We start from the raw sequence: 15,615 nt of genomic DNA on the forward strand, positions 1-15,615 counted from the left end.
CTTAAAAATACAGTTCCTCAATCACATTAGCCACACTGCCAGTGCTAAATGGCAGCACATGGCTAGTGCTGCAGCAGAAAGCACAGATGAGAGAACATCCCATCATCACCCTGGAAAGTTCTATTAAGAGCACTAATTCAGATAATCCAGAAAGCCAAACTGGTGGGACCAACTAGCAATGTTCTGTCTTAAGGTTTTATATTTTATATATTTATATGTGACACTTTGGCTTTCTTTTGATTAAACCACGTGACAAATCACAATCATAAACCTTAATTCTTCCTAAAAACTAAACATGCTTGCCTCGTACCATGACTTTTTCGTCAGAATACATGTGCTTCTGGCATACGTATCATCAATGACAGGTCACATGCAATACACAAGATTCCTATTCTGTGAGTTGGGAGCTCAGTCTCTCCCACTCAGTGTAACAAGGATCTCAGAGAGTAGATGACTTTTCTCTTAGACAGTGCAGTGACACCTACAACATCTGAAACAGGAGGACCAAATCTTGTTCAGATACAGAAAGGGCAGCATGTACAAATCTACTTTAGGATTTCATCTGACCAGAACTTCCAAAGCCAATGACTACAATGTATAATCGAGCTTCTGTCAAACTTGTAACTTTCCAACTGACAGCTCAGCCTGAGCTGATAGAGATTATTATTGGGGCAGGTGTTTGGCTCGATGGCTAACACTCAGCTTGAGACACCTGCACTCTCCTGAGAGGTGCCTGGACTTGCATCCTGGCTCTGCTCCCAATCCCAGCTGCCTGCTACAGTGCACCTGGGAGGCAGCAGATAATCACCCAACTAGTTAGGTTCCTGCCACACATTTGGGAGGTCTGGACTGAGTTCCTGATCTTGGCTTCCACTTGTCCCAAATCTGGCTGTTGCAAACATTTTGGGGAGGAACAAATGGATGGGAGATGACTGATAAAGATGCAGTAAAATTTATTATGGTCCCAGATATAGAAATATCTTCACATTTTTTCTGCACCAGATTATAATGTGCTCAAAATAGAAATCGGAGTCACTTTTAAGTTTTGTCAACAAAAGTGAGACATGGGCTATTTTATAATCATCAAAAATAAGAACCTTGGCTGGCACCATGGCGCCGGGTACTAGTCCCAGTTGCTCCTCTTCCAGTCCAACTCTCTGCTGTGGCCCGGGAAGGCAGTGGAAGATGGCCCAAGTACTTGGGTCCCTGCACCCGCATGCGAGACTGGGAGGAAGCACGCAGCTCCTGGCTTTGGATCGGCACAGTGCCAGCTGAGGCAGCCATTAGGGGAGTGAACCAACAGAAGGAAGACCTTTCTGTCTCTCTCTCACTGTCTATAACTCTGTCTCTCACTAACTCTGCCTGTCCAAAAAAAAAGGAACCTTACTCTAGAAGCTTTTATAAACACTGATAGGGATAAACCCAGATATATGTATGGTTAAACATTTTATGTGAAACTCAGATGTAGGAAAATATGTTACATAATAAGTATATGAAAACAGAACATATAAATTGATCAGATTATTTAAAGGAAACCTGATGTGGCACAATCCATAGTACAGCAAATCCTCCTTATTCCTGGGGGCTATGTTGCAGAATCCCCAGTAGATGCCTGAAACTGCAGATAGTACTGAGCCCTATAAATCAATACACTTAACCATGCACTCTGGTCATAATAGTTTGTGGTACAAAAACATTCTTTTCCTTTCTCTGTCATTTCATGGATGAACATCAGTTCTTACTGTAGATCTTGGCAACCTCAGCAAATGACTTTTTCCTCCGTAAGTCGAGAGCTTTCACTGTACTTAAAGGAAACACTTTAGCACTTCTACAGGCATACCCCGGCAACATTACTACTCTTGTGCCTTGGCACCATTATTAAGTAAATAAGGGTTACTTGAACACAAGCACTGGGATACCTTGACAGTCAATCTGACAGCTTAAAACACCTCCTATGTGACTAATAAGGTGGGTGGCATATACAACATGGATACACTGGACAAAAGGATGATTTATGAATGTTCCTAGGACAGAGGGAGATGTCTTCACGTAACAGTGGTGTGCAATTTTAAACTCATGAATTACTTATTTCTGAAAGTTTCCATTTCATATTTTCAGACCACAGCTGACAGTGAATAACTGAAATAGGTAAAAGGAGACTACTAGAGTCTAGTGATAGAGAGGAAATGTACCAAGCCATTTATGCCACTGGGACTATGTGCATGGGTGGGTAAGTCTATAAATCCAAACGACATTTAAAAAATACATGAAGCAAATAGTAAAGGGATACTTGGTTCAAGAAGCTAAAATGTGGATTAGGAACAGAATCCTTGATTTTTAAAAAAGATTTATTTACTTATTTGAAAGGCAATTACATAGAGAGGGAGAGGGTGAGGGAGAGACAGAGACAGAGAGAAAGAGAATCTTCCATCTACTGGTTCACTCTAACAGCCCCAACAGCTGGGGCTGGGCCAGGCCAAAGCCAAGAGCCTGAAACTCCCAACTGCGTCTCCCACATGAGTGCAGTGGCCCTAGTATGTGGACCATCTTCCGCTGCTTTCTAGGTGCATTACCAGGGAGCTGGATTGGAAATGAAGCAGCCAAGACTTGAACCTGCAACCACGTGGGATGCTACAGTTGCAGCTTAACCTGCTATGCCAATACCAATGCTATATTCCTTGACTGAAAAGAATTCACACTATCCAAAATTGAAGAGGAATTTCTCACACCAACCTAAATGATTTATCTACTTCTGAAAGCCCTTGAAATTTGCTTCTTGCTAATGCATCCTGGGAGGCACCATGAGATGGCCCAGTAATGGGCTCCCGCCACCCATGTTGGAGACTTGGACAGTGTGCTGGGGCTCCTGGCTTAGGCGTGGCCCACGCTCTGGCTGTTACAGGGGCTTGGGGATTGAGTCAATGAACGGAAGATCTCTACCTCTCTCGCATGTGCACACTCCCTCTTGCTCTTTCAAGTAGATGAAAATAAATCTCATTAAAAAAAAAGTAGTACCCGAAGAATCTGTGTGGTAGGGAGATGGAGACATTGGCAAAGGGAAGGAGAAAATATAATCTTTCAGAGCCAGGGCATGAAGACAGACTATGTATTAAGGGAAGATGGGCGGCAGGGGGGAGGAAGGAGTTTGCTGCCCCCCCCCACCCCAAATATTCACTTAAAAATAATCTTTTTATGTAGAAGTCCAAGCTTAAAAAAGTTACAATAAAAAGAGTGCAAAGGCCAGCACCATGGACAACAACAACAAAACCAGTTCAAGGAACTGCATATCCTTCACTCAGTCCCACCTGTTTACACGTTATGATCTGCATGTGTGCCTGTGCTTGTACATGCTCTCATCATTTTTCATTTTCCATGACATTAAAAGATAAATTACATTAAAATGCTTCTTGACTGCTAAATACTTCATTGTGTATTTCCTAATAATTATTTAAGACTTAGTCATTTATTATTTGAAAGAGTTATAGAGGCAGACACACAGAGAGAGGTCTTCTGTCCGCTAGCTCACTCCCTAAATGGCTGCAATGTCTGGAGCTGGGCAGATGGGCAGCTAAGAGCCTGGAGCCTCTTCTGGGTCTCCCACATGGGTGCAGGAATTGGGCCATCCTCCACTGCTTTCCCAGGAACGTTAGCAGGGAGCTGGATCAGAAGTGGAACAGCAGAGATTTGAACCAGCACCCACATGGAATGCCGGCACTGCTACACCACAGCACCTGCCCCATCGTAGATTATTTATACAGTCAGTAATCAACTTTATGAATTTTTACTCAAACAATTGAATCTCCTGCCAACATTCTAATTTTGTCAGCTGATCCAGTAATTTATAACACCATCATCCCCCAGTACAGGATCAGTCTAGGACCAGGTGTTACGTTAATTGTTGTCTTCTTTAACCCAGATTATTTCCTTGCCTTTGAAATTTTGAGAGGCAGGCAGAAAGCAGGAAAGAAAGAGGGAGGAAGAAAGAGAAACAAGACAGAGAACACTCCTTCCCCACCACCTGGTTTATTCCCCAAATGCCTGCTGTCTCCCAAGTGGGTGGCAGGGACTCAAATCCATGAGCCATCAACTGCTAACTCCCAGGGTATGCATTGTAAGGGAGCTGGAACCAGCAGAGCCAGGACTCAAATGCAGGCACTCTTGACACTGGATGTGGGCATAAGCCACTGCCTTAACTGCTAGGCCAAATTCCCCCAAGACATGGATTTTTTTCTTTTATGGGGGAAGACTATGCCCCCTCTCCAGGCTTCTAATATTATCACTTTTACCATCCTTACCTTGTGTCTGAGTTTTCCCAACTGTAATTAGATTATAGATTCTTGGCTAGAATACTGCATACTAAATTCTTTAATCCTTCTCAAAGTAGCATATTTGGTTGCATAAATGTTCATTTGCTCCTCATAAGTTTAATCACCAAAGTGTTGTCTAGTTACTGTATGACTGATTTTTTCCCTCTTCCCCTATACTAATAAGCAGTTTGCAGAGAGGCTTAAAACCATATAAAAAATTCACCGTTCATCGAAATTTCCTTATATTGGTATACACTGATGATTCCTGTGTGATCTAATTCTGGTCATGACAACTGCAGAAAATTACTTTCCTACTTCAGCATTCTTTTCATATTGTATCTTTTAGCTCTTGACATTCTGCGGTAAGCCCAAGATGTGTCTTCTCATTTATCTATTTATTATCAGCATGGATTTATGGATTCCTCCTTTTTCTTTAGAAATCTTTTATTTAAGATACACAAACTTCATGCATTTCATAAATACAATTTAGGGACATATACTTATTTTGTTGCTCAACCGGTCTCAGAATTAGCCAGTGGAATCTTTTGTCTTTGTGACACGCCACCATCATTTTTTTGAGCATTTAACAGATGGCTTAACAAGATGTTCCAGGGTCATCTTGTATTTACCTTGCCCCAGCTCCAAGTACAATTTCTTTTTTTTTTTTTTTAAATATTTTATTTATTTATTTGAGAGGCAGAGTTACAGACATTGAGAGGAAGAGACACAGAAAAAGGTCTTCCCTCCACTGGTTCACTCCCCAAATGGCCACAACGGCCAGAGCTGCGCCAATCCGAAGCCAGGAGCCAGGAGCCTCCTTTGCGTCTCCCACGTGGGTGCAGGGGCCCAAGCATTTGGGTCATCTTCTACAACCTTCCCAGGCCACAGCAGAGAGCTGGATTGGGAGAGCAGCAGCCGGAACTAGAACCGACTTCCACATGGGATGCCGGCAACACAGGTGGAGGATTAACCGACTGCGCCCAAGGCGCTAGCCCCGTGCGTCTAATTTCAGTTAGTGTGGAATGGATTAGAAAATCAGGACTTAGCAGTCAAGGTTCAATTATACCTTTGCAAAAATTCACACGATTAGTTTGTTTATTGTAATATTTTAAAAGCCAATACAAATTTTTAAAGAACACCAATTTTATACAAATTCCTTGAGAAAAGGGAACACTTCTGAACCAATTTTATGATGTCAGTATTACTTTGATACCCAAACCATACAAGACAGAGCACAAAAAAAATACTGACCAACATTCCTTATGCAAAAATCCTCAAAAAAATTTCACCAAAAATTCCACACAGTAAGATATGAAAAAAAAAAAAAAATACAGCACAGCACAGCCAAGTGGGATATATTCCAGGTATGTAAGGCTCAAAGTTTGAAGAACAATCTAGTAACTTACCATATTAATAAGCTGAAGAAGAAAAAAAAATCACTGGATATCAACTGTTACAGAGAAAATATAACAAAATTCAATGTTCTTCTTTGATTAAAAAAAAATAAAACTCTTAACACACAGGACTAGAGGGGGATCTTCCTAAACTGCATAAAAAGCAACCACAAAATCCTTTAGCTAATATCATACCTAATGTGAGAAAGATCAATTTCTTCCCCTTTATGATTAGGAACAAGATAAGGATGTTAAAGTTCTAGCTATGATAATGAGGCAAGAAAAAGAAATTAAGGCATATAAATAGGAAAAGAAAAAATAAAATTGGTTCTATTTGCATACTACAACATGATTATCTACACAGAAAACCTCAAAGAATCTACAAACACCTCCTAGAACTAGTAAGTAACTAAGGCAACAAGATGTAAGGCCAACCACTTTTTTATTCAACTTCATTTCTATATATGGGAATGAACAACTACAAATCAAAATAAAAAATTCAATACCATTTTCAATAACATTTCTAAAGGAAATGAAGCATCAGGTATAGATTTAACAAAATCAGTACAAAGGATCTAAATGATGAAAATTATAAAGTATCAGTGAAAGAAATCAAAGAACACCTAAGTGGGGCCAGCGTTGTGGCTGGTTTGAGTCTGGGCTGCTCCGCTCTCAATCCAGCTCCCTGCAAATAAGCATAGGAAAGCAGCAGAGGATGGCCCAAGTGCTTGGGCCCCTTCCCATATGTAGAAGACCTGGAAGAAGCTCCTGGATCCTGGCTTCCACCTGGCCCAACCCCAGCCATTTGGGGAGTAAACAAGCAGATAGAAGACCTCTCTGTCCCTCCCTCTTTCTCTGTAATTCTGCTTTTCAATAAATAAAACAAATTAAAAAATGAAGACAACCACAACCGAGACATCTGGCACATCAAATGTGTTCATGGCCTGAAAGTTTCACAAATCTGTCAATTCTTCAAAACTGATATACAGATTTAGACAATTCCTATCAAAATCTTGGCAAATTTCTCTGCAGAAATTGACAAGCTTAATCCAAAATTTATATGGAAAAGACCTTAAGCTACACCAAACAATTTTGAAGAAGAAAAATTAAGTAGGAGGAATCATTCTCCCTGATGCTGAAGATTACTTAGAGATGTAATAATCAAGACAGTGTAATTATCTTGGGATAAACAAAGACATCAATGGATAGAACTGAAAATGCAGAAGTAGACTAGACAAATATGCCCAATTAATTTTTGACCAAGAAGCAAAGCAATTCAATGGAAGAGGGAAAGCTTTTTTCAATAAATGGTGCTGGAGCAACTGGGAATACAGAGGGGGGAAAATGAACATTGATGTAAATCCCAAGTTTTATATAACAATTAACTCAAAATTGTCTTATTTGTAAAATATAAAAGTTCTAGAATAGAACACAGAAGAAAAGCTTTGGGTTTCAGAGAAGGCATGAACCAGATCAGATCAAACAACAAATTACAGAATGGGAGGATATATTTCCAAATCACATTAGCTGACAAACATCTTGTGTCTACAGTATAAATTTTTATAAAACCCTCAAAATTCAACATGAAACCAAACATTGGAAAGCAGGCAAAAGAGATACACAATTATTATACTCAAGAGAATATAGACAGCAAATAAATATGAATAGATGTTTCAATACAGTCATTCAGGGAAATGCAAATTAAAAATACAACGAGGGGATGGCGCTGTGGTGCAGTGGGTAAAGCCACTGCCTGCAGTGCCAGCATCCCATATGGGCACCACTTCCCATCCCAGCTGCTCCATTTCTCATCCAGCTCTCTGCTATGGTCTGGGAAAACAGTACAAGAGGCCCAAGTCCTTGGGCCCCTGCACCAGCATAGGAGACCCGGAAGAAGCTCCTGGCTTCAGATCAGTGAAGCTCCAGCCAACTGGGGAGTGAACCAGCCGATAGAAGCGCGCTCTCTCTCTCTCAGTGTAACTCTGACTTTCAAATATACAATGAATTATTACTCCACATCTATTAGAGTAGCTAAAATGAAGACTAGTGCCAACCATAAATGCTGGAGAGGATATGGAGAAACTCAATCACACACACGACTGGTCAAACACAGTGGCAGCTTCTGTCTCAATTTGAAACTGAATGACCCAGTAACTACACTTACGAGCATTTCATTCCAGAGAACTAAAAATTTATGTTTACACAAAAACCTGTAGAGGAATGTTCATAATAGCTCTTTATGCATTAGTCAAAACTGGAAAATACCTTAATGTCCTTCAATAGATGAATGGCTAAACAAAACCTGTGGGACAAATGTGTCATGGATATTACTTATTCGGCAAGAGGAAAGAATGTATTAATGATAGATGCAAAAACTGGAAGAACCTCAAGGATATTATTATACTGAGTAAAAGAAGCCTACTTCAAAAGGATATATATACATGATTCCACTGATGTTAACACTCGTGAAATGACCTGATTACAGAATATACCAGTGGCTGACAGCAGGTAAGGGTGGTTACAGTTGCAATTGAGAACAAGGGAGGGTCTACTGGTGATTGGCACAGCCGAGTATCTTTCCATGGTGGTGACTGTACAAAACTACATGGGTGATAAAACTGCACAGAACTAGTTTCACACACATGTGCACACATAACTGGTAAAATCTAAGTGAACACTATGGATTTCACCAGCATCCATTTCTCGATTTTGAAACTGTACTATAGTTGTGCACAGGAAGGCTGGAGACAGCACACAGATTTCTCTGCTTATTTTTTGAGGGGGGAGGGGTTTGTTTTTGCAGCCTCCTAGGACTCTACGGCAGCTAACACAAATTTAGCTGCACAGTCCTTATTAATATTCCAACATATATATCTTTCCAAAGACTAGATATCTCAAATTTGTACTGATTAAAAATTTTCCTCTTGTATAAGCTGTAATTCTGCTACTTTAATCACTATTATTTGATGAGAATGCCAGCACAGTGATTTTCTTAATATAGTACCTTTCGATTTTTTTGAACTAAATCTAATTTACTAGTTTCCAGGAAAACAATGTTTTGTGGATTTTACTCATGAGTACGCCATTTGTAAGACATGCATTCAGATTTCTTTCGATAATAATAACATAAAGTAATGCAATTTTATCATGATTTGGCTTTGATCTAAAAGTGTGCACTTGTAAGATAGTAGAGCCTGTGGCAGTGGAAGAGAACACAGCTCTCCTCAGCATTTACACAGAGCGTCACATCCCTCAGACCCACACTGACAATTTTCCAGAGAACAACTTTACAGGTTCTGATGTTTATCACATTTGTTTACAATGTCTGTGTATGTCCCTTAAATGGAATTACACATGGTGAACAATTGCCACCTATCTGGTTCACTTCAAAGTAACCCTTAGTAAACCAGAGAAATGATTATTCTCAAGGAAACTAATAATTAGGCACAAATTAAGAGTTACAGATGAAACTGCCAAGATACTAAAGAAAGAGCCAATATGGATAATAGGTCTACTTTTGGTTTTCACATTCAAGAAACAGTAAAATTAGCATTCAGAAGTGAGGACAGAAAAAACTGAATCAAACAGAAAAGGTTAAATGAGTCAGAAAATTAGTTACCAAGTTATGAACAGTCAAAAACTGTTTTCTCTATGTGCTTATACAATCAGTAGAAACAAAACAGGCTGTAAGAAGTTTAGCAACATGCTGTGAGAAGTTTAGACGTACCTCAAAAAATAATACAAAATAAAATAAAAAGGCCAGAAAGGTTACAAGACAACAATGAACAGCTACAGGAATTTTCTGCTAGTAATCTTTCAGGGCCGGCATTGTGGCACAGCAGATTAAGGCTGCTGCCTGCACCACCAACATCCCTTAGGGGTGGTGGCTCATGTCCTGGCTGCTCCATTTCCAATCCAGCTCCCTGCTAATGTGCCTGGGAAAGCAAAAGATGGCTCAAGTGTTTGGGCTCCTGCCTTCAGCCTGGAACAGCCCTGGCCTGCAGCCACTTGGGGAATAAACTAGTGGACAGTGTCTCTGTTTCTCTCTGTAATTCTTTCATATAAATAAAAAATAAATCTTAAAGAAAAAGTTGAATAAGTAATCTTTCAACTGTTTTTAATTCAAAATTATTTGAGGATTGGGCAAATTTATTAAGTCTAACAGCTCTCAGCTGTTCATTAAAAAGTGTGATAACTGTCAAAGAATCCGTTTTTTTTTTTTTTTTTTTAAAGACTTCTATTCATTTATTTGAAAAGCAGAAAGCCAGAGAGACAGAGAGATCTCTTCCATCCACTGGTTCATTCCCCAAACAGCTATAACAGCCTGGGTTGGATGAGGCTGAAGCCAAGAGCCAGAACTACAGCTGGATTTCTCACACTTGGGCCATCTTCCACTGCTTTCCCAGTCGCATTAGGAGGAAGCGGGATCAAGTCGAGCAGCTGGGACTCAAACCAGAGGTTTGATATAGGATGGTGGTGTTCTGAGTGGCAGCTTAACCTGCTGTACCACAACGTGCTCCCCTACCCCAAAATCACTTCTAATTATGAATCTATCACTATTTATGTGAAACAAGTTCCCAATTAGAGCACTAACTTTAAAACAGCAGCATCTCACTCTACTAGTAGAAACACCGATCAGGAGCTGAAGAACTATGGCCCCTGGGACACTGCTGGCCTCTCATCCTATTTTTATCAATAAAGCTGTATTGGAACACAGTCACATTACCTAAAGCTGCTTTTGCATTGGAACAGTAGAGGTGAATAACTCAGAGAATGAGTGACCCCACAAGCCTAAAATACTTTTTATCTAACTGTTCACAAAAAGTTTGTGAATCCCTGACTTATGTAAAGAAGTTCTCTAAGAAAATTAATATTAGTGATTCTGATCAGGAAGAAAACTATGATCCCACTTGTTTAAAAAAGTATATGATCCCATGCTGGGATGAACTAAATATTTAGGATGACAAACAGTATCTTTTCTGTCAAGCCTCAAACACCATTTTAAAAGTGGAAAATGGGCCCCAACTGGGCTCAAGCTCATACTGGTCAATGAAACAAGTAATGAAAATGGCCTTAAATACATAAATATTGGCAAGTTACCTAAGATAACAGTAGAAAATGAAATCATTAAAATAACAGTGACTTACGCTGTATGTGAATGAGCTGCTTTGGCATCTTAAATTCCCCAGGATATATAGATTCATAGTAAGCAATATTACTTTCTGCCTCTGGAACTGGAATAACCATATTATCCCTCTTCTCGCCATACACCTGCTGTGCTGAGATCGCCCGCTGAAGATGATGTTCCTAGAAAGAGGGAAAACAGGTATCTGTATTTAACAAGTAGCAAACAGAATGGATATTCTTACTAAGGAAGATTTTAGAAGTAGGTCTTGGGAGCAAGCTGTTAACACAACTAGTGGTAAAAACATTTTAAGTAGAAAAGAAAGATTTCATTAGAAACATTTCCTCACCTTTCTCCAAAAGGCACTACACACACAAAACTGAGTTAGAGATTTCAGAGTTGACCAAAACTGTTAAACGCTTGCCCCTGCACTAAACAGATTATATTAGAAGACAAATAGTTAAAAACACTTGAACTTATTATATGAAAAAGGATATGAAAAAGTATTTTATTGATTGAAATTGATTCATATGGCCGTTTACACAAATTAACAGGATCTTTTCAAAGAAGGGTAGAGATCAGTATCTCCATTTTCAGTTTATGACACTGATGAAACTAAAACCAACCCAAACCCCTAGTCTTCTTTTCAAGCAATAGTTTTTTGTTTTTTTGTTTTTGTTTTTGTTTAATTTCTGGGAGCTTTTCTGGACAGTAGTTAAGAGCACGTTGAGGCTAGAAGCAAGCACTCTGGAACTCAGGCTGTTTGGATTAGAACTGATTCCAACATTAAAATAGTTTGTGACTCCTGGTAAGAAATAAAGTTTTCTAAGTCTATTTGCTCAAGGTAAAAGAAGAAGAATCTATTTCATAGAACTGGCTGCAGGTTTAAGTAATATAAATGTGACTAGAATGTCTAGAATAAGGTCTGGCACATTAACAGGTGTTCAAAACAGTTTTTGGTTTAGTCACCACCCAAGAAGTTTTTACTAGTCTATGACATTTACCACCAGCCATCATAAAAATATTATTCTCATTCAAACCACTGATACTGAGTTTTGGTATAAAATTTATTAAACTATTTATATACATATGAAATACAAGTTCATGAATGGAAATCATTCCAATAGTATGAAAAATTCCAGTCCTGTTACCCTGTTAAGAATACATACATTCTTCCAAACATTTTCTCTATATAAACATAAACATACATTTAAATATACAATGGATCCTACTGTATTTATGATCCTCTAGCTTTCACTCATGTGATACATCAGACCTTTCTATAAAGACACTTTATTACATTGTTTACAACAGCTCCTTTGTATTCTACTATATGCATGTACTGTAACTCATTCAATCAGAAAATAATTCATGGGAGGGGGTTCTGGAAGGGGGTGGCACTGTGGCACAGTGGGTAAAGCTGCTGTTTGCAGCACTGGCATCCCATATGGATGCTGGTTGGAATCCCAGCTGCTCCACTTCTGATCCAACTCCCTGCTAATTTGCCTGGGAAAGCAGCGGAAGATGGTTCAAGTCCTTGGACCTCTGCACCAGCATGGGAGACCCTGAAGAAGCTCCAAGCTCCTGGCTTCAGATTGGCCCAGCTCTGGCTGTTGTGGCCATTTGGGGAGGGAAACAGCAGATGAAAGACCCCTCTCTCTGCCTCTGTGTCTCTGTAACTCTGCTTTTCAAATAAATTAATTTTAAAAAGATTTATTTATTTGAAAGAGTTACAAAGAGAGATGAGAAGGAGAGGGGGAAAGGGGAAGTCGGGAGAGGGGCAGAGGGAGAGGCCTTCCATCTGCTGGTTCAGTCCCCAATTGGCTACATCGGCTGTAGCTGCGCCAATCTGAAACAAGGAGCCAGGAGCTTCCTCTGGGTCTCCCACACTGGTGCAGGGGCCCAAGGACTTGGTCATCTTCCACTGCTTTCTCAGGCCATAGCACAGGCACAGCTGGGATATGAACCGGTGCCCATATGGGATGCCGGCACTGCAGGCTGGGGCTTTGATCTGCTGCGTCACAGCACCAGCCCATAAATCTTTAAAATAAAAAACAAAACTCTGGAAACAACCTAATGTCTTACTCCCCAAATACTGCAGAATCACCCTTGTACTATTTTATACAAGTTATCTTTGTGATCTTGTAGAAGAATCTGCAGGACAACTACAAATGGAAGTGCTCTGCAGTGACAACCACACATATTCCTATCACTCCCTGGAGTATTTCTTGACATTCCTTTTGAATTAAGAATCTGTACCCATCTTATTTTAGGTGAATATATTCACAAATAATGGTTAAGTTTTTTCTTCTTCCCTCAAATGTTATTCTTTACTTACTTCCCTTATTGGCATTTAAATACTTGGCCTATTTCCTTCTCAATATTAAAGAAATCAGTTCCACATAATAAGCTTTATATTTTTCAGTGTTTGACTTCTATTTTTTCCCATACAGAAAGTTCTACCGGTCAGATTTATTAAACATTTTCTTTATGGTTTTGTCATGCTTAACAGAGGTAAGTCTTATACTTACAAACCAGGACGTGTAAACATAGATTATCTTTTGTTACAATTCAATCTGATCTTTGATTCTAAACCCTTAGGCTGCCTAATGGCTCCTGGGAGCTGACAGAAACTGAGTGTACAAGTTCTATGTACGTGGAAGCAAGGAGGGACAGTGTGACTGATTGTTAATTCTATCTTCTCATACTTTGGGACAATCTGCTGTGATTTCTACTAGCTCCAAATGCCCATACATGGGGTGTTTCTGTGAGCCCCAGCTGGGTAGTTAGTCATATATATGTTCCTCTACTCTTACAATACCCTCAAAATATCAGATACATGTTCTTTAACCTAGCCCCAGTAAGCATGCAGTCACACAAAATTCAAGGAGTGGGGGAAGCAAGGCACATTATTTTTTTTTAAAGATTTATTTGAGAGGCAGAGCTAGAGAGAGAGGGAGGGAGAAACAGAAAGGTCTTCCATCCACTGGTTCACTTCCCAAATCATTGCAACAGCCGGAACTGGGCTGATCTGAAGCCAGGAGCTTCTTCAGGGTCTCCCATGTTAGTGCAGGGGCCCGAGCTCCTGGGCCATCTTCTGTTTTCCCAGGCCATTCGCAGACAGCTGGATTGGAAGAGGAGTAGCCAGGACACAAACTGGTGCAAATATGGATGCTGGCACTGCAGGCAGAGGCTTAACTTACAAAGCCCCAGCGCATTATTCTTTTTTGCACTTTGTTTCCCAGCTCAGAGCTCAATCTAAGACACAATTTTGGACTCTCACAAATCTGCCCTGTTTCACTCCTAGAGATCCTCCTGAATACAGCACTTCAGAATTAAATTTTTGTTTTATTAGTTCTGATGTCAGCCACCTAATACAACTGGGAGATGGCTATAGGTGATAATGGAATATGTTAGTTAAAAAAAAAAAAAAAGACTACTTTGTTTCCCCAACCCCTAAACATTATTTTTAAAAAATCAAGTTTTTTTCTTACTTTTTCTGTATTTTAATTTTATATCTACAATTCTTTTTGGTCTAAGAAAAGAATCTTTTTTCCCAAAATACTGGGCCATCTGTTCTAATACCATGCACAAAATCATCTTTAACCCTTTATCATTAAAAACATCCCTATACCATAAAATAAATTCCTATTGCAGCTGGGAGTATTTCTAAACATTTATCCTCTCTGCTACATTCCTTTCTATGCCAATATTTTGTGTTTTAAACACCAAGACTCATACTACACTTATCATCTAGTAAGGCAACTACCTCCTAATTTTTTCAATTTTTTTTTTTTATAAAAAGCCTTATTCATTTATTTGAAAGGCAGAGTTACAGAGAGGCAGTGGAAGAGAAAGAGGGGTCTTTCATCCACTGGTTCACTCTCCAACTGGCTGCAATGGCCAGAGCTGTGTGAATCCGAAGCAAGGAATTTCTTCTGGTTTCCCACATAGGTGCAGGGAACCAAGCACTTGGGCCATCTTCCACTGCTTTCCCAGACCACAGTAGAGAACTGGATCAGAAGTGGAACAGCTGGGACTCAAATTGCCACCCAAATGGGATGCTGGAACTGCAAGCAGCAGCTTCACCTGCTATGTCACAGTGCTGGCCCCCATTAATTCTTTATCAGATTTCTATTTTCCAGATAAACCATAATAAAATTAAATTTTAAGGTATGAAATGGAACCCCAAAAGTTGTGTATTTTATAGGCAATACAGCAGGGTGGGTAAGAATACAACTTTGTAATAAAGAGTGCTCTGAGTTTACAGGCTGGCTCCACAGTCTAGTAGCTGTGTGACTTTGAGACTTGAAACAAATTTACTTCATAAAATGTTTTACTTATTTAAAAAAAAATTCATTTATTTGAAAGAGTGATAGCGTTGCGGGTTGGGGTGGAGAGGGGAAGGTGAAAGATACTAATCTTCCATCTGATGATGCACTCTCCAAACGCCCTGAACTGCTGAAGCCAGGAACCAGGAACCCCATTCAGGTCTCCCACAAGCGTGTCAGGATCCCAAGTACTAGGGCCATTATCTGCTCCCTCTCAGGCATGCCAGCAGGACACTGGATCTAAACTGTGGTAGACGGAATTTGAACCAGGTATGGAATACAAGCATCTCAAGTGGCAGCTTTAACTTGCTTTTGTCACAACACCTGTCCCTTCTTTGTTTACAACAATTTTTGCTACCTGTAAATGTATCTTATATACCTAGCATAGGGGACTGGGTTAAAACAAAATGCCTAAGATGTACTAAGTATTCCAATACATGGTAGCCAACCACACACGT

The 15,615-nt window shown here is 39.8% G+C and overlaps 1 protein-coding gene across 5 annotated transcripts in view; it reads right to left on the bottom strand.

Moving 5' to 3' along the window:
• The window catches only part of EPC1 (enhancer of polycomb homolog 1), a 109,046-nt gene that overhangs the window by 23,976 nt on the left and 69,455 nt on the right, over positions 1-15,615 (bottom strand). For all 5 annotated transcript variants that reach the window (XM_051821685.2, XM_002717284.5, XM_070056094.1 and 2 more), the window contains one exon: positions 10,849-11,008. In XM_051821685.2, the coding sequence (XP_051677645.2) occupies positions 10,849-11,008 (160 nt within the window). The remainder of the gene's footprint in view (positions 1-10,848; positions 11,009-15,615) is intronic.

The sequence above is a fragment of the Oryctolagus cuniculus genome, chromosome 13 (assembly GCF_964237555.1).
Source record: "Oryctolagus cuniculus chromosome 13, mOryCun1.1, whole genome shotgun sequence".
NCBI classification, from domain to species: Eukaryota; Metazoa; Chordata; class Mammalia; order Lagomorpha; family Leporidae; genus Oryctolagus; species Oryctolagus cuniculus.